The sequence below is a fragment of the Watersipora subatra genome, chromosome 3 (assembly GCF_963576615.1).
Source record: "Watersipora subatra chromosome 3, tzWatSuba1.1, whole genome shotgun sequence".
NCBI classification, from domain to species: Eukaryota; Metazoa; Bryozoa; class Gymnolaemata; order Cheilostomatida; family Watersiporidae; genus Watersipora; species Watersipora subatra.
The window spans coordinates 12,984,049-13,005,123 of NC_088710.1; the positions used below are offsets into that span (position 1 = coordinate 12,984,049).

The 21,075-nt window shown below is 34.0% G+C and overlaps 1 protein-coding gene across 1 annotated transcript in view; it reads left to right on the forward strand.

Annotated features, from left to right (window-relative positions):
• Nucleotides 1-21,075, forward strand: part of LOC137390360 (regulating synaptic membrane exocytosis protein 2-like) — a gene marked incomplete at its 3' end in the record, with an annotated part of 69,227 nt that overhangs the window by 47,115 nt on the left and 1,037 nt on the right. Inside the window, exons 20-29 of the mRNA XM_068076693.1 lie at nucleotides 7,928-7,998; nucleotides 8,706-8,746; nucleotides 9,489-9,580; nucleotides 11,021-11,122; nucleotides 11,807-11,968; nucleotides 13,438-13,543; nucleotides 15,842-16,027; nucleotides 18,211-18,303; nucleotides 19,719-19,958; nucleotides 20,654-20,725. Of these exons, the coding sequence (XP_067932794.1) occupies nucleotides 7,928-7,998; nucleotides 8,706-8,746; nucleotides 9,489-9,580; nucleotides 11,021-11,122; nucleotides 11,807-11,968; nucleotides 13,438-13,543; nucleotides 15,842-16,027; nucleotides 18,211-18,303; nucleotides 19,719-19,958; nucleotides 20,654-20,725 (1,165 nt within the window). The remainder of the gene's footprint in view (nucleotides 1-7,927; nucleotides 7,999-8,705; nucleotides 8,747-9,488; nucleotides 9,581-11,020; nucleotides 11,123-11,806; nucleotides 11,969-13,437; nucleotides 13,544-15,841; nucleotides 16,028-18,210; nucleotides 18,304-19,718; nucleotides 19,959-20,653; nucleotides 20,726-21,075) is intronic.

Consider the following 21,075-nt stretch of genomic DNA (forward strand, 5'->3'; position numbering starts at 1 on the left):
CATATGCAATCACAAAAAGGATATACAGTGTATAGTAAACCCAGTGGGAATGATAAGAACGGTTTAGCTTTGTGGTTACGCACGCTTGTCAGTAGACTCGCGATTTGAATATCAGGAGTTATAATCCAATATGAAGTTGATTTTTCGTTGATATATATGGCTATAACTGGGCAGACAACAGACAACTACTGAGATTTCTATATATAGAAGTGGATGTAACTATATCAAAATAATTTATTGGCCTTTGGAGTATTAGTAGTGCCTTAATATTTAGTCGGCCAGCCCTTATTGTAAATCATAGGATAAGATAGGTACACAATAAATACATTGTATTTTTAGAATACTTCTGGTGGCAGACAAAGTGTCTACAAAACCTGTTTTTAAATATGTATAGTATGTATAATAAAGAAATATAATAGTAGAAATAATATAGTCTGAAATAATGAAGAAAGTGAGTTTATGCTATAAAAACAAAGAATTTTAAAAATATTGCTTGATGGTCATATAACTATGTTCACCATTGTATATCAGACATTTTATTTGTTAGCTTATGGTACTGGAGTATGGAAAGCGGTTTGCTACGAGAGAGTTAAAAGTAGCTATTATTGCCGAGTACTGAAGCTACTAATACTAAAACTTATGATATTAGGAGTTGTCTTCACACACTCTGACACATGACTCGGTGCACTTAACCATGCATCACAAGAGAATTAATTAATTAACTAGGATGAAATAGCGTGAGATCAATGGAATACAAACTATTGTGTGAAGCAGTCACTTTGCTAGCGCTGAAAGTGTCTATCTAATACAAATGGTAATTATCAGCTAGTAGAAAGGTTGTTGCTCCCGAGCAGGCTTGAATTCACAGCTGCTGCGTCTCTTACAGTGTGTAAGTTTTAGGGCACTAACCTTGTCATACGTATAGCTGGAAGTATGTTTTGCTTTGATATTTCAAGTTTTCAAACTCTACTAATAATAGTTTATGTTAATAAGAGTTCCGATACGTATAATTTTATTTTACTGTTCTTTGTTTTATTTCAATTTTATTTTTTGTCTCATGGTTTAATTTGCTTTGAACGGCATTGACTGGTGATGATAAATTCATATATATTTATCAATGTGGTAATATAAAAACATATTACGTGGTTGCGCCACTAGATATTTTTATATGTTGTTTTATACAATAGGACTATACGCCACACCTTTAGTGCGCACAGCTACGTGCATACACTGCATATAACATACAGTACGGTACAAAGAATATCTAGACTCATCTTCAGTTTAACGTTTAACAGTTTATTGCATCTATGCCCCAAGATTGTAGATGGGTGGTTGTCTACCTGAGCTTTACTTTGTTGTAGCTTTTTTATTAAACCTTAAATAGAATTTGTATAACCCGCAACACAAAGTAAAGAAGTGCACTGAATTTTAAGTAACCCAATAGGTCCTTCAGTTTGAATATGTTTCATATGTTTCACGTAAAATCCATTCAGTCAAATCTGGTCACAGTATATTCTGGTGTTTCTAGTAGGCGTTTGAGCGTTGCGTGCTTTTGAAAGTTATCATCTTTTTAGTAGGAGCTACATGGCTTCTAGACTTTTATGACAATATTTACATTTGACTTTAAACAAAACATTAATATAGATGTCTGATCGGTTACTTATCTATCTTTGGATAATTTAAATAAATTGTCAGAATTTCGGCAACTGTAGATCTCAAAAGTTAACCCGGGTATGTCTTGAGTTAACGTTAGGGCAATACGTGAATAGCAAAGGGCGAAAGGACCAAAGGGCGTTTCAATAGCAAATCTGCATGAAGCTTTAACCATAAGATGTAAGACTTTACCATCTAATCAAAATCTAACTTTAGGAGGCGATAGAAATTTAAGCCTCGAAGCTGTCATATCTATTACACAATTACTTAGAGCTTCCCTGCCTATAAATTGATTACTGGAGGAAGAGAACAATAAAATACCAGGGCACTCAGCTCTCGACAGCGCTTAGCTCCGCGTACGGAATCAATAACGCCTGCTAGGTTGGTTCGTAGCAATAGCACCTACATGTAGATGAGTCCATCGATGCTGTTCAGACGGTTTATCACTCGTATATGATGCATCACTACTACAGCACAGGTGATGGTGGGTAGATTGTCAATGCTTTAGTATTCATCTGGTCATATGGCTGTTGTTAGTTGAAATGTGATCATAGCATCTATAGGTAACCTCATACTGAACTGAAAAGTTGTTCTCTATCGTTTCTCAATGTCAAGTTTTACTCCCCTTTTATTTGTTTACTGTTTTTGTTTCTTCACTAGGTTTTTGGTAACTTTCCTTAGTTGTTATAATAGCTACAAACCACACAAACTTATTGAGGGGCACACAGATACGTGGTCCCATATACTGCTCCATTAGATTTGTTGAAGTGTCAATTTATGCCGCTCTGAGTGCACATGTAGACCAATGATAATGTATATTAACATTTATCTTATTTGTACACTCAACCCTCAGTATTCAGAGCGAATCAGTGGGATATCTTATTACTATGTCGAAGCTGTCTTATGCTGGAGCAAATTATAGGAAAACATTGTAAGCTATTCCGTTTAGTTCATTGGACAGTTCAAAAACTTAGCGATAAGATATATAAAACAAACGCGCTCCGTAAGTTGATGTTAAAGAATGTGTAACAACATCTAGAAAACTAAATAAATAGAATAATGATCAATAAAAAAGAGATTTCACATTGTCTGTTTACCTTTATGATAGAGACAGGTAAAGCCTTAGTTCCTTAGGAGACGGATGGTGTGTAAGTAAAGGTACTAATAGATATATGGAATTAAAGGTAAAATTTGTTTTTATTTTCTTATTCACACATATAATATAATATTTATATAGTTGACAGCATTGAAATGATTATTGGCAATTACTTATTTACATGTATAGATGTTGCCATTGTTAAAAAATTCCATAAAACAACTGAAAAGAAATCTTTGATCTCTTCTGACTGTGTCTTATCTCAGGGTGGTAAACAGAGCATGTGCCTGAAGACCTGAGATTGTTGAAAACATTTCTCTGCTTCAGCGGATGGTCAGGATTACTACTAATATGTTCAAAATGATTTTAAAAAACATCAAAAATAAATTCGTTCAACAGTGGTAGTGAAAGCCAAGCTAATCTGTCCCCATGGCACTTGTCAGGGTAAATGATTTTTAATGCACTATGTTAACTCTGCTCAAATCTGTCTTTACATGTAGATGATAAAATTTTGTACCAAGCAGGTACACCACACAACAGTAAAAACCTGATATTACATGTATAAAATGTTTTTAAACCATCAGCATTGAGACTTAAAACCTTCAGCTGTTCCACTTGGACTATGTAAGTCTTAAATTAATATATCTTATTTATATATGTAGTTTTTTATATTTGTTACATTTTACTTTTAATTTAAACAATTATCCTCTACACTTTTACTAGTTTTTGGTTGTTTTTTTTTCGTGACACTCTTATTTTTATTCTCAGGTAACCCAGTAACTAGTCTTTGAAGAACTGATCCAAAGATGCTTGCTCATGGTTTTATACTAGTCATTGCTCTAATAGAAAAAATTTGCCTTTGTCCTTTTTTACCACAATTATCACTCACACTAGTATTTCTAAAAACCATGATTTTAAAACTAAAAGGAAAATTATAAAACATTGTTTACCACTATTCCGATAAGGAAGAACCACACTACTCAGAGGAAAACTGCATACATCTGTATTACTTTACAAAACTGCAACATTTTGGATGCCTGCCGTACACTGAAAACTACTTAAAATGTCAACTGTTGAATGTTGCAATGATTGTCATAATTATTGATGGCATGTTTAAACAAAATATTCAAAACTCTCAAGAGACTCAATGAGGTACAGTAACAGAAATTTAGTTACCTGCAGGTATAAATAAATTTTGAAATTAAATTAGGAGCATCCATGCTATTGTAGTATTGTGCCATATGGTTGTATTGTTATGAAACTGATAAAGTTTATACTGGCATACCTTGACATACAAAGTGAATCCGTTTCAATATTAGCTTCGGATTTCAAAGTTATCACTTGTTGCAGCCAATATTCCTATAGGACTGCGTTGTAATTGGTTTCAGAACCCAAAAAATGATAAATACATAAGTACTTATATAAAGTATCAAAACAAATACATTGTATAAAGCTAAGTAAAACACTAAATGTATGCATCAAAATTATATATAAAACACAATTGATCAAATAATAATTAGTAAAAAGGAGATTTTTTGTTACTTCACTTTAGAGACACTTGAAGGTAAATCTGTATTAGATTGAGTAATAGAAATACACAACATAACGTACTCTAGCTAGTACTAGATAGAGTTTAAATTAATATCATTTATTTATTTTATTGGTTTTACGCCTTATTTTAAATTTTTATTAATTATTTCTACTTATAAAACTGCATTGTTTTGAAATATTTTAGACTTAGGTTTGTCAAAAGGTTTATATGTAGAAGTTGATCACAAATCAAGGTATAACTCTATGGAGAGGTCCGCCCATTAAAGTGTGAAGTATAAAAACTTGTATACCATTAGCTGATAGTGAACATAAAAACATAAGATTTTATCAATCTCACCTTTTCTATTCTACTGTTATCTTTCTTAGCCACCCACCAGTACGCCTTATCTCTTTTTTCTATCTGTGAATTCTTAATCATTATCTTATCATTAAGTTGGATACCTCTTCTAAATTCAACGCCTGAGCTTACATGAATATATCAATTTATCTGACAATATCAACGGTCAGGTGCAACGTTGACCACCTGCTGGCAACAATCATTTTGCATGTATACCTTTAGAGGCATTGCATTGCTTCACAGAATAGGAGACTATATGACCTTTATCTAGTTGGGATCAATATAGTCAGCGTTGCAGTGGAGCTGCTGTTATAACTTGTTTATTGTCAGCAACTTTCTCACTGTCATAAGCTTTTACTTCAATGTCAATGTAAATTGGTGAACTAACTTCAAATGTCTGTTTTGTTCAGCTTTTTAGGTTGATCTGATATAATAATACAGAATGATAAACGCACATGTAGTATGTATGTTTCTTTAGTCATAGGACTGATTCAGTTTCCCAAATTTCAGTTTCAGTTCAAATTCCCAGTTTCTTCTTCAACTGCTCACATCACATGCCAATAAAAAGAACAAGGTTCATTAGAATATTTATGTTTTCTTTCTATATGTGTATATCTGTGTATGTAAATGTAACTAAATTAAATATATTAGTACATATTAGAAGTTAAAAAGCCTTCCTATCATTATTGTACTATTGGTTTTAATCAAGTGCACTATATTTTAAGTTAATATAATGTCATTTTAAATAGTTTTAAAAAATTTAAATCTCTTTGGAATGCTAAATCAAGTTTAGACTCGTCCACTGTAATTAGATGAATTGATACTGTAATGTCAGTCTCCTTTATTAAAGCACTCTCAGACCCAGACTATTATTAAATAAATTTCATCTAGTTTCAGTAAGTTATGTCAGGTAGACACATGTCTATAATTGTATTGCATTGTCAAATCAATATATCCTTTGTATTGTGAACTTTCTATCAAGCAAGAAAGTTTCATTAAATTTTTAATTATACAGATTAGAGTCATAGGGTTCACTAAACAGCATTGAAAGGTCATCGAGAGGTCATTTTAATAGGCTAAACTAAGTGTCTGATCATCCTAAAACCAGCTATAGAGATTTTTCTCATAGAGCAAACTCTGGTGTCTTCTCGGAAAACTCACTATATAATCATCTGCTATAATTAGCTATAGAGAATCATCTGCTATAACTAACTATAGAGAATCCTCTACTATAACTAGCTATAGAGAGTTATCTGCTATAATTAGCTATAACTAGCAGAAATTTAAATTTATTGCATGCTCATTTTTCGTTGTTTTAGATGTAGTGCATTACTGTTAGTATCAGACAATCTCTGCTTGTGTTAAAAAGAGTGTGTGCTGTAACCTCTCTGCTATGATCGACATGGACACCTACTCTTGATGGACACGCTCGTCAGTCTCAGACCTATATTAGAGAAATTATATTTTTAAGAGTTTATCAACATGGAATACTCTTATAAAATTGAGAAGAACAGAAACATACTGAGAATGTATAAAGTCGATCTTTTCACAGCACAATTTGACAAGAAGTCTTGGTTCGAAATCTTCAAGGAAGTTATAAGGCACTGTTATGATATGGTGTTGGGTTGCCTTTTAACCTACTTAGCCTCAAAATTTTAGCTCCGCCAATCAAAATGTAGAACGTCTTGCTTTTTTAATGGCATAAACAAACTAGCGAGTTTTTGAGGCTATGTCATTGAAGTAATCTCAACTCGCTCCACCTTAAGCAAAATTTAAAGATAATTGCTAGGCATTTACCTCACTGATTGGTTAATCTATGAAAAGCCTAACCAATCGCCCCATAACTAAATAATAACTGATATTGAAAGTTTTGTCTAAATGCTGGGAGAGCAACTGGCTTTTATTTTATCTAACTTTACGAAAAAACATATTTTTTGTAAAATTTAACATCTGAGCGTAGTTTGTTGAAACACTCAAGTTAAACAAAGGTACACACACGTATGTTGCTAAATTTCACTCTTATGCAATACCAGAACTTCATTAAAATCAAGAAATTTCGGCATATTTCTTCGTTTTGAGCACAGGCATGGTGAAGCAGTTTTACAACTGCATGATTGGTTAATAATGCATATTGGTCTATCCGCCTCCCGATCAACTCGCTTTAAATATATTTAAATGAGTGTTTTCTCTTTATGCTCAGGGCGATTGTTCAGCGCTGAAACTGTAGCAAAAACTCACCAGCTTGTTTATAGCTTTAATTATTGTATCATCTAAAAATATACATTGGCAGTCATTAGTGAATAGTAAATATTAGGAATTCTTGTTATTGGAGGTGAGACAGTCGCAAAATTCCCGCATTTTGCAAAATTGTTTAAAGAGCAGACAACTCCACTTTAATTAAGAGTAATTTTCTCATGAAACAAGTTATAACCAGTCAACAGACTTATACATTATAAGCAATATAGGTTGATGGTGAAGATGAAGCTTTGTCAATAGAGTTATATAGCGGACTAATTAAAACCTTTAATTCTCAGAGTAACACATGATAGTTGCCATATGATATGTTATTGTCTCCCTTTAATTCTCAGAGTAACACATGATAGTTGCCATATGATATGTTATTGTCTCTGTTCTCTGAAGAACTTAGTTGAAGATAGTAAATAACGGCCATGAAAAGAACTTATCACTTAGACTTCAATTTTGTATACATTGTCGTTTTATCAAATGTTTTTAATACTCATTAGTAAGGAATTTCAGCATATAATTTGCTGCGGTCTATGAACAAGCTTATATTGCCATCGAAAAAACGCAATCAGCAATGTGCAATATTAAATTAGTTTTTGTTTTGTTTTTATCATTTTTATTTGAACATTATAAAAAGAGCACATATAAAATATATCATTTGTAGCAGCGCTAAATATATAAAACAGTCCAATTTTTAATTTTCCATATATAATATTTCCCAGCATATATTTTCCATTATACAGTATATACATGTATGTCTACATGAAGTGCTGCATTATCGCCAGCTAAAATGTGTTGTTGTCAGCATGTCGACAGCCCATATCACATTGTACAAGGTCAGACCGATGGAGGCAGGTTTATAGTTGGTTTTAGCATAAATCTAAACATGAAACGTACTTACTATACAAAATTTGTTAAATTCTCCTGTCACACAATTTTTGATAGTAATCATTTCGTAAATGCATATATATTGCACACGTAAAGCATTACCAGCAAAAGTCATCAAGGGAATGCTAGACACTGTAAAATAATTTTCTCCTTTGTAGTGGAGGCAAGACAGCGAATGGATGAAGAGCGGTATAGCAGCGCCGGCAGCAGTAGTCCCAAACCTTATCAGGTGGGTGGCACCTGTATTAAGTGCCAAATTATATAATATAATTTGGCATAATAATGTTTCAAGACGCTATATAATAAATCACAGAAATAAGATTGGCACTTGCGCACCCCTTTCCTTATGTTTAGCTTAATAATGCTCTAGGTGGTCAGTATCTGAATATCATGGCTAGGAACACAGCTGGTCCAGACAAACCACATGAGCTGTGTAGTTAATACTTTACAATACACACAGTGTAGTGATTACTCTACAATACACACAGTGTAGTGATTACTCTACAATACACACTGTGTAGTTATTATTCTACAATACACAGTGTAGTTATTACTCTACAATACACAGTGTAGTTATTACTCTACAATACACAGTGTAGTTATTGCTCTACAATACACAGTGTAGTGATTACTCTACAATACACACAGTGTAGTGATTACTCTACAATACACAGTGTAGTTATTACTCTACAATACACAGTGTAGTTATTACTCTACAATACACAGTGTAGTTATTACTCTACAATACACAGTGTAGTTATTACTCTACAATACACAGTGTAGTTATTACTCTACAATACACAGTGTAGTTATTACTCTACAATACACAGTGTAGTGATTACTCTACAATACATACTGTGTAGTAGGTAGCAGTGAATAGACTCAGTTTTAGCTTTACACAGAACATTTGTGTCATTTGCTGTTGCCATCTTGTAGGGGCAGCGAAGGGATGGCAGACAAGGGCCTTACAATATGCAGTAAGTTTTACTAGACAAATGTTAATAACTGAAAAAAGTTTATTCTTTACCTGAACCAGGAAAAAATTTCTTTTATTTGAGACCAAATATCAAATAATGTATTTTACATAGGTTCGTTTCAATCCGATGCATATTTGCATTAAAATTGCCCTGGCTGAATAGGGTCGCCATGTCATTTGGAATTAGTGTATGTTTCAACTTTATGTAGTATATGTAGTCCTCCTATCTCATCTCCTTCAAGTTTCGAGTCACTTTGTTTTTATTGGAAACACTTCTTTGTTCCTTGACCTATTTCTCCTTGCAGTAATGGTGCTGAAAAAGACTGAAGTAGGAATATGTATTTTAAGTAAGGTATAGTTTGTTGGGTTAAAGTAATCTTCGCCTATTTTTGTCCCGCTGTAGTATCATTGATTGATTTCTTCTTACATGCAAGAACACTGATTATTAGCCTTTGTTTTCAGGGCTAAATGGCCTTCATAACAATTGACACCATACACCATGATGGCTGATTTTTATTTTTTTTGGCTAAAATTTTATAATGTTGAAACGATATGGCTTTAAACCCACTAGCCATCTTAGAGTTGTCATTACCTGTTGGCTATGCACTACTCATGTAACCAGTTGGTTGGTAATAGCAGGCATCACGTGGCTATTATACAGTTGTTCAGATGCTGAAACAAACTATGCAAGATAAAAGTGTTAAAAAGTTTGGGAATTTTGTGAAATGTGGTTATTCATATAGTTCATCAAGAGAAGACCTAAGAGATCCTCCCCCATCTATGAGTCACCGGCGACAACTTCCACAAGTGCCTCCTGGGCCTACGAGTCAAAGAGGTAATGGTACATACCACTGAGACATAGTGTGAACACTCATTACTTTCTGCCATTAAAACTCTGAGATCAGATTATAAATAGCACCTGTTTCAGCTACTCACAGAAATTTAGATTGTTTGTTTGAAAATATTTCAATACAGTCATACCTCAACATATGAGCTCAATACATTTTCGGATTAAGCTCGTAAGTCAATGTGCTTGTATATCAATGCAATATTTCCTATATAAAGTAACTAAATACAATTTAACTTGTTGCCATTATCTGAAAAACCGTCTAAAAACAGAATATTCGATGGAGAAATGTGTTTTTAATTGTTGTAATTCAGTACCTACGCTCGGAAACTCGCGAAACAATTACCTATATAGTGATTATGATCTGCAATAAAGTATTACATTACTATCTTCTGTGCTATATGAAGTTCTTACCTTCGAGACAGATGTAGCGGCTAACGGCGACGTGAGAGAGACTTGACAGCAATGCATTCGGTACACTAGACTTCTTGTGACGCTTCGTAGCATAACATGAATTTTGAATTTAACATAAATGAAGTTAGCTCACTAAACATACACTTTCAACCTTTTACTGAGATTGACATTAATTTTGTCATCGCCTTAGTTTTTTTATCTGTTTCCAGTTTGTCGCTTTTTCTTCTTCGCTTTCACTATAACTTTTAGCAGACATTATTAAAACTTTTTCCAAACTGATGTGACCAGGTAGACCAATCGATGCTGTTCTTCAAAGCGGCCTTTCACATACTTGGCTATCGAGAACTGACTCGTATGCTCATATCTCAAAGGTTTCTCATACCTCAAGACAGTAACTCGCTTGAAATTCTGCTCATATCTTGGTTTTTCCATTTGTTGGGGTACTTGTATGTCAAAGCATGTCTGCCCATTTTTAAAATTTAAGAGCTTTCCTATGCGCATGCAGTATATAAACATTGGAAATTCAAAATCATTTTGTTACCAAAAAAATGATTTTTTAGGTACATAAATGAATTGGCTATACATGTTGTACGTTAGTATTTACTGTAGCGCAATGAAATATTAGCTAGCTATAGCATTGTGTATGCACATCATATCATTACTTTAGTCACCAACCAACAATCTCCACTCTCTCTCCATGCTACTTATTTTTTCTTACTCATGTTAACTTCATTTCTTTTCATTATAACTGTGTATTTTAACATCGAGCCCACAGACATGAGTAGTTACTGCTAATCTATCTTTTTGCGTCACCCACTTTTTTCTCTAATCAGAATCTCAGCATTTTGTAGGATGTTGTTCAGTTTCCGGGTTGACAAAGACAATTGCTGTCACTTCCCTATGTGAAAGATGATAAAACATTGTATATTTAAACTCTTAAGAAGTGGATCAGTGCTGTATGCTCTCATGCCAAATTTTGTAAAGTCAGGAAGTTTACTTGCTTTTGTCATGTAGGGCTGTCGCTTCCAGTCATGCCTCCCATTTCACTCATTCCTTCTTATCCTCATTTTGGTATTCTGCTGCGCAACCAGATATACAGATATACCAGATATATAGGTATTTGGCGGAGAGTTTGTTTTGAAGGAAATCTCAACATTTTTAATAATCTAAATCCTTTTTAGAATTCTAGATTTAAATTGTTTTGAGTTATAAAAACTTACATGTAGTTAGATTGCTCTTTCTTTACTCTCTCCACATATAAACATCGCATTGAGTATACAGCAACTGCTATCTTCACGCGTCTATCCTTCATCTCCATGGTTACTAACTTCAATACCATCTGATAAATCAGATGAACTTCTCTGGTAGTAGAGAAGTTTGACAGTTTCTATTTTTAGCACAAAATATCAGCTTTACACTTGCCATAGTTTTTTTTATAGCTTAGTTTGGCATCAATAACACTTCTAAAAAGAAATGCGTTTCATCGTTTGCCACTAAAAGCATAATTTGAAAAAATGCAATGTGATGATAAGTTTGGCTTTAAGAAAAGTACTTTCTGAATCACTCTAATGTATTTCAGCAGTAAGTTAAATGTAGCGGCGATGGTATTAGTAAGTCTGTCAGTAGGATGGAGAAGTAAGTAATTGTCTCGCCTTGGTTAATGATGCTGGTTCAAAACAAATCTATTGCTTTAGTTGCCACCAAATCTATGCTTTAGGTTTGGACGCAATAAACTCCACAAGTTACCTGTTATACAGTCATCACGTTGGAATGTTTTTTATTGCTTTATTTAACTTGCAGAAGAGGCTGCGATTTATGACCAGCGCAGAGATCCACACGGAGGTCGGCATGATGAGAGATATCAAGATAGACACGCAAGATATATGTACAGCCCAACTTCAGGGAGGTATGGCCATGGAAGTAGAAGTCATTCGTCAGAGAGATACTACTCTGATAGCCGAGGTTTGTTTCATTATGTTTTTGTATGATGACTAAAATTGCCATTTCTTTTTCATGAATTGCAATTCATTCATTTTTAGTCTGTGTTTTTGAAAACTACATAAAGGATCATTCATTAGACTGATAGCAAAAACATTTTAAGATCTCAAAGACATATCAAGTGATGATATCTGATGTTACAAGAATGGTGGTAAAACTATTTTTCTAAATGTTTTTCTATAAAGTTTAGCTATCAACTCTTATAAATTGACTCACGGTTGCCAGTCAATATTACCAGTTTAGTAAAAATCTGTTATATTTTAGTATTAGTTTTTTGCAAAAGATAAAAACATACATTTGCTAACTGTTTGCAATTATCTCTTTCTCTACCATAAGTCGATGTATCGGCTACCGCGGTAATAGAAGTACAGGCTGTAAGCCGATGTATCGGCTTATCAATAGGGTTTCACTTTTCTTTTTATTGCAAAGCCTACATATTAGCTAGACCAATCAAATTTTGTTTCCAACGAAACAACCTTGTTGCCAATCAGGTGCAACTAATTAAAAATCTTTTTGCAATTCCATTTCTAATTGTTTTTTAAAACAAGAAAACCAGATCGCAATCGCCATGGCAATAAAAAAATTCACCACATTCAATGCAAAGGCAGCGTCAAAAATTTTGTGAGATTAAGTTCACTAAACAACTTTATACTTATCTTGTAGAGAATTCTGTAATAAATAATATGCACTTTTCAGTAAAATATTATCTGCATTGATTCTCGAGATATTGCATAAATACTAACAGTGTATCGATTTTTCGAAAATCTGTTTTAATCAACTTGGTCGCAATAGCGAACTTAGAACAGCAATGAAATAGATATAGCTTGTTTGAAATTATCAAAGTTTGTCTATATGTCTATATGTCTGGTATCTGATTACACCAGGAACACTGCCACAAGATCACTATCAGATTACAAAGTCTGTATATATATATAAGTGATTACATCTGAACACTATCAAGGATCCGCTGACTAATTCTATTTTTGTGGATTATGTTGTATACTAAAGTGCTAAGTTGTGGATTGCTCTGCTTTTTCAATCAAGTTGTCAGCCCTTTTGGACTGGCAACTGGCATCAAACTTTGTGGACAAAAATTCTCTGATTTTAGACGCCAGAGCGCCACAAATGCTGTCATTAACCTATAGCAAATTGTGGAAAGTTACCGCTTTAATAAAGGTTTACTGGTAGCAAAAAGTTGACAAAATATCTGAATATTGATTGGCAGGGAGTCAGGACTTTGCAAAGGTTTCCGTACTTGTGACTAATTTTGATTTATTAACCCATTATAGGCTATTAAAAATTATCTAGAAAAAACTGCTGGTATGCAGTTCTTGTAATGCCACTCTCTATTTGCTCATACATCTAAGAAGCCGCTTCAAATCCTAAAATTTCAATCTTCTCATTGGTTAAACAAGCATTGTTCAAATCTGCAGTCAGCCCTGATGATGATATGTTCATGAGTGACACATCAGAGATGTCAGGATTTAGCATGCAGTCCACTCAGTCTGAAAGACCAAATCGTTCGAAGAAAAAGTTGAGGTGAGAGTACATGTAACACTCGTTTACAATATCAGCATTACAATAGTTTCAGTTACTACTCGACCAGTGTATTCACCGCTGACATACAAGTTGACAGGGGCAGACAAGCAATTAATTTGAATCTTGGCTAATAACAACAATGAGTTTGTAGTGTGATGGAACTGGCAAAGAATTGTTACAGATCAAGTTGGCAGTTTGGACATAACAGTGGGTAATGTTAAAATTGAATCTACAAACCTTTGGAAGAATTCTGATGCGGTAATTATTGATATATTTTTCTTTCTTTAGAATAAAGTTCCTACAAACAATATAACCGCTGGCCATTTTTGCATTTTTTGACAACTTGCCTTTAACTGCAATAATATTATGTATTTCAACTCGTGTTGTCACAATTTTATGCCAGTTTTTAAGAAACTGATAAAGATTTCATGACCTGTTTACCAAACGCTCAAACTTAAATATTGTTAAAGTTTTGGGCCCTACAACTTGTCACATTATTTCAAAGAACTACGGTAGACTATGACATAGTAAATTATCAAGAACAAATTTAACAGCTGTCTCCTTTTTTTAGTTGGTCAATCATTGAAAAAAGATGAGACAACTCTTTGCTGTATTATATCCTAGTTCCTCTAGACTTCATGCACTTTTATTAACTGATATTTTAATAACAGTGAAGTTTGCAGATAAGAACTATATTTAGCTACATCGTTTCTAGTGTGCAGTTCTAATGTTTTAGGAATGCTACTGTTTTTTACTTGTTCATTTGTTTGGCTTCTGTCAATATACAATAATATATGATCAAGGATTGAATGGTGGCGTGGTTAGTGGTTAGGGAGTTGAATTGAAAAAATACAATAATACTTTGAGATTTGTTCTGTGATCAAGTTCACACATGAATTTACTCTCATATGTCAATTAATTTAATCTCATTAAGATGACTCCAATGAGACTAACAAGTTCTGAACTAAAAAATATTTCTATTCCTGTGTATTATGAAAATAAGTGTGACTATGAATAAGAACTACTTATATATATTCATACTCTACAATGTATCATAAAAGCAAAGGAAATGTTATATTGTACTAGCCAAAATGGCGGGCGTTGCACGAGTATTAACAACAGTTTATAAACAGTGGTAGGTAATGTAGTTGCTTGCCACTTGCCATTAGCCTTGCATATGGCCAATGACTAACTTGAGTAAGGTACTATCCATATTGTTAAATTTACTAATAAGAGTTGTGAGAGCAAGCTTTAGTGGCGTTGCGTAGTGCAGATTGCTAAGCGTATTTTAACTGAGATAGTGGCTCATATTGCCTCATAGACCTATTAACTATACAGTAATAGTATAGTTAATAGGTCTATGTATTGCCTACTGAAACCGTTGCATCTCGTTTAGCTTAATTGGTTAGTTTATCACCTGGTGATCGAGAGGTCCCGAGATCAAATTCAGCAAGACACGGATCTTTCCTTCCTAGATTTTAATGGTTATAGCTGGGAAGACTGAATGACAGACTTTGAGACTTCCATATATAGATAATTACATGTATATATAAAAGTATATTATTGAGCTTCCTTGCCTTAAAAACATAAAACTAGCAAATGAAGGTGAGAACAAGATGGTTCGATGAAGGATTAACATACATAATACTGTAACAGAAAACAAATTTTTTGAAAAGGTGCCTTCTTGTTAGAAGCAACAAGTTGGTGTTCAGTTCCAAAAAAAAGGTCACAACCCCAACTTGAACCCCAACTTAAATTATTCTTTACAACTGGGCATGTCTCTCTCTAGTCATTGAGGTGTATTTGCCACTGGACACAGACACATCCAGTTAAGATCACAGAGACATTGTTTCTATTAAAAAACATGCATAGCCTCTGCTTGTAGTAAGCTAAGCATACATAACTCCCAACCTTCGAGGGCTTGCCCAAACATACATGTATAAGTGAAAAGCATTTTCTTAATTTCAAGCTTAGTGACTGTTTTGTTGAAGCCAAAATCATAGGACTTTTGGCAACTTTTACATTAACCTTGACTCTAGGAGAGCGCTCAATGCAGAACAAACAAAACAAACTAATAGGAGCTTTTCCGAAACAACCAGTCGTATTCCTACTCTTCGATCATGAATAAAAACAACTTGTAAAACAATACAGAACTGTTATATTTTAGCAGCCTAGCCAACGTAGCGTTACTATTCACTGGCATATTTTTTATGACTCAGATGACCAATAAGTTTAATAATCATTCAATAAGTTCATTTGTGTTGGTTTGTCGTTACAATGAGAATGAATGACTTGCAGTGAATTTACATCTCAAATGGAAAGTCGGAGTCCTGGCAGGAGACCTGGGCCATCACACGCCTTACCACCTCACATGAGAAACAAAGAGCCACACCATGAAGGCAGCATGTCAGATTCTGGTATTCATCCTGATAGAAGGATGAATACCAGGATGGGAACTCGTGAATATGGAGGCAGCAATAACCAAATAAATGGTAAATTTGGTGAACATCACATGGTTGACATTTAAAGATGATCTTACACTGAATCTTTCAAGTTTTATCAGAAAATATCGGTATTTTTCTATCAATTGCAATTGTTTTTTATGTTTGAGGTGATCTGATTGCCAGGATGTTTCAACATAAAAATTGATAAAATCTGCTCGTGATTTAAACGCCTAGATCAATCGAAAGTTCAATTATAACGTTTATAGTCGCAAAGGAACGGACAGGATAGAGACTTATAACGCTACAACTTGAAGGCAATAGCCGATAGCGGCTATAGCAACGATAGCAACAAGTGACATCATTTCGCATGAATATTTTTCTTAGCGTTTTAATCGAGATCATTTTTTTTTAATTTGAAAAAATTTTGAAACTTGAATTTAATTTTAAATGAGTCTGAAAACATCCTGGCAATCAGATCACCTCAAACGTCAAAGACGATCGCAAATGATAGAAAATACCGATTTCTTTTTATAAAATCTACAAAAAAGTTGTATAAGTTCATGTTTACTGCGATGAAGCTAAACTAAATAAGGTGCATGAGCAGATCTGTTGTACATAGGCAAATATATACTGCTACTAGCATCTTGACAGTCTAATGTTCAGTTGGAGATCATCAGATGTAATAACTATACGTACAATTATTCCAAAATCATGAAAATTGATTGGTGCAGGACTTACCGTGCAGGTCAACCGAGCTGAAGACTGAGAGTTTGAATTCTGTACTATCTAATATTTTTAACAACCTTCAAATGTGGCTTGAGACGAATAAATGAACATAGCTAAATCATGGTGAAATTTAAATAAGGTCTGCCAAACACTAATTCATAATAGCTAGAAGTGACGGAGCAACTAAATTAACAAGAAAAAATGGACATATTAGAGTCCTTATAAGTGTTCATTTATATTAATAAAAGCCGTACCCATGCATGGCCGCGTTAGAGGTTAAAATACTGCTTCATATAGTATTTGAGTAGCAACATTTATCCAGGTAGGCCGACACTCTATCACGTGTGCCAATCAACCGCCCTTAGTAAAATATTGTCATGTAATATATTATCATGTAATATATTGTCATGTAATATATTATCAAGTAATATATTGTCATGTAATATACTGTCATGCAATATATTTTCATGTAATGTATAGTAATGTAATATATTGTAATGTAATATATTGTAATGTAATATATTGTCATATAATATATTGTCATGTAATATATTGTCATGTAATATCTTGTCATGTAATATATTGTTATGTGATATATTGTCATGTAATATATTGTCATGTAATATATTGTCATGTAATATCTTGTCATGTAATATATTGTTATGTGATATATTGTCATGTAATATATTGTCATGTAATATATTGTCATGTAATATCTTGTCATGTAATATATTGTTATGTGATATATTGTCATGTAATATATTGTCATGTAATATATTGTTATGTAGTATATTGCCATGTAATATATTGTCATGTAATATATTGTCATGTAATATCTTGTCATGTAATATCTTGTCATGTAATATATAGTGAAAGATTTGAATAGTTTGCTAGTCGTTGTCAGTAATTCAACTATGTTATGGAATTTCTATCCTTTAAACATTGTTTTGCATGTATATATAAATTTTTATTGGCATTGGTAATCACCAACAAACTGATGTTTTTCATGACATGCCAAAGAGAAAAAAGGAAACGCCAGAAATCGGAAATTATTATTATTATCAAGTTGAACAGGCGTGTTTTGAAAGTTGGTAATCTAATAGTATTGCGGAGGAGTTGTGATAGTGAATTGTAGGTTGTAGTAACAGAAAGTTTATAAACTGAAACATATGATGGTGGATGCAGTATGTTGGTGTTACAGAGTAGTAAACGATGTTTGCCATGTGTGTGGAGGGATAAATATAAATATTCTTGACATAGTTTTTAGCATAATTTTAAAACTTGCAACACAAATGCAGAAATAACTTGTTACCTAAGACAATATAGTAATGCGCCGTCAGTTTAACACCTTGCCCAACATTAAGACTACGTGTAAAAGCGGTCTTGTCCGTTAAGTGGTCTTGTCCATGAATCAAATTAAACTGTCTTCTTTTTGCTAACATTGCTGGTGTTTCTAGATCCTTACGAGAGACGCATGAGACCCGACTCAAATGTCTTCCACGATAGACGGACGCACAGACTAAACAAACAAACTAGCAAGGATTCAAATGATGGCAGCGTCTGCTCGGTGTCTAGTGATTCATCCAATGCGTAAGTCATGTTATCACTTTGAGTTACTTTAGACCTGAAGGTTCATCTTGATTTGCTAATAGTTCGTGGCAGCAATTCAAGTATATAGTATGTGTAAGTCGTTCAGTGTATCAACATAACACCACTCTGAAATTGCAATGATAACAATTAATCAAACTGTAATCGATATTGCGACTACTATCTACTGGTACTGTTACTCCTACTACTGCTACCTCTACTATTACTGGTACTGTTATTCCTACTACTGCTACCTCTACTATTACTGGTACTGTTACTCCAACTACTGCTAACTCTACTACTACTGGTACTGTTACTCCTACTACTGCTACCTTTACCACTACTGTACTGTTACTCCTACTACTGCTACCTCTACTACTACTGGTACTGTTACTCCTACTACTGCTACTTCTTCTACTACTGGTACTGTTAGTCCTACTACTGCTACCTCTACTACTACTGGTACTGTTACTCCTACTACTGCTACCTCTACTAATACTGGTACTGTTACTCCTACTACTTCTAACTCTACTACTACTGGCACTGTTACTCCAACTACTGCTAACTCTACTACTACTGGTACTGTTACTCCAACTACTGCTAACTCTACTACTACTGGTACTGTTACTCCTACTACTGCTACCTCTACTACTACTGGTACTGTTACTCCAACTACTGCTAACTCTACTACTACTGGTACTGTTACTCCTACTACTGCTACCTCGTCTACTACTAGTACTGTTACCACTTGAACTATTACTATTAGTGTTTTTATTTTTACTCTCAATACCCCTACTGGTGATACTACTCACAGTACTCTACCACTAATACTGGTAATACTACCACTCGTACTACTGGCACTGCGGTTGTTACTGTGACTGTTAATGCTACCAGTATTGCTGATATTGTTACCACAGCCTAATCGTCTATATTTTTTCGAGTGTCAGTTTCTGATAATTATAGAATTCTTTTCAAAGTTGAGATTTAACTGCAAGACAATCCTAGCTTGATGCTTTCACAACTGTCTACCAACTCTTTAGCATAACGAACAAAATAGGAGGAAATGCAATTTCATAAGTATTTCTCACGACAAACTTGTTTATTTGAAACAAAAGAAGATTTCTAAAAACAACTGTTAGGTTGGCCTATACCAAGGTAAATTTGACAATGAAAATAAAAGATTATAGCTATTTTTAAAATTCATCTAACGTTTTACGGCTGTGTAAGTTTGCCATTCTCGATTACCTCTTTTTAACTTTAGCCCAGTTTATTTATTTAGCCCAATTTATGAAATAAATAATTCCAATTATGTAAGAATTCATAATAATGATAATGTAGTCACTTCAGTGATTACTGGGTATGACGTAATTGCTAGCTTGGAAATATATTTAAATTGCATATGCATTCGCAATTTTCAGGAAGCAGGTATTTGCTCACCTCAGTAGTCGAATTGAAGGATTGAAGAGAGCATCGCAAGCTTTTCCTCTCAACGATCATTATCCAAATAACAACATTTATAATTGTGACGACATGTTCGATGCTCGACGCGGCAGCGATGTCAGTAACCTATCAGATTTGAGACGTTCTAGTGACACTAGCATGCAATCTCAGATGGCAATGAGTTGTACAAGTTTAGAGAGTTCACTCTATGAAGATGAGTGAGTTGTGATTGGCCAGATATTTCTCTCTAACTATTGGTTGGAAGTTTCTGATTGACTGAGCTTGCCTATTGGTTCTGTAGTTGATATAGATGCTCAATTCTTTCCTGCCTACCTTTGGTTCTCTGTCGCAGACTCCGCCTTCCACCTTTCTTACGCTGTCGGTGACACTAATATCTTGTTGCCGAAATGTTTCTCATAGCTAACCAAGGCATTGGCTAGTAATTGCACCTATCACCTATTGCACACATATGCAATTCACCAGAGAAGTTTTGACCAACGAAGCAACAAAGGCGGAGTAAGTTGGGATCTTGTTTTTCTATGAAAGCAGCTCAACAGATTTCCTTATTAAGTTTTTTGCGACCCTGTACAGCTCTTATATGTGATACCTACATCTGTATCTTAACCCACTTATTTATCTTTCACTATTTACTGTTTTAGTAATTTCTTTTTCTGTTTTTCGTATTTTTAAAAACATTTTTATGGATTATGGACATTAACATTCTAGTAAAAGTGTTTTTTGTTCAAAGTCACTTCCACCTAAAATTGAGATAGATAAGTTTTGTGTTATAATTAAAAGCAGACCAAACCCCAAACCCTTTAATATAAAAAAGAAAAAAAAGGGATTTGGGGTTAAGATACATCGGAAAGTTAAGTCTGCCTGTTTGTCATTTTGTTAATTGTTTGATCCATAGCTTGGCAAGGGCACAGATGTCAGCAAGTGGATTTCGTTCACCTCATCAGACCGATATGAATGACAATTCAGTGTGAGTCGATTTGTACCTTGTGTTACCACGACCTTGGCTAATTTTTGTGAGTTTTCAAGAATGGGAAGCTTTGTTTAGTCAAACATGTCAAATTCTAAAAGTATGTGTAACTTCGCATGCCATTTTTACCATAATAATAGCTATTACACACATAGACAGAGTTCCAAACAATCGAGTTGCTGACTGGCTGTAAACATCGCTAAATTACCCAAATGCTTCAGATGTCTGAACCCGAGGCTTGTTAGCGTAACAATAAATTTTAACACGAGTGTTTTAGACAGAAGGTTGCAGATAGAATACGCCGATGCGCTTAGATTTTTTAAACAACTTGTCGAACTTTTTGTACAGCT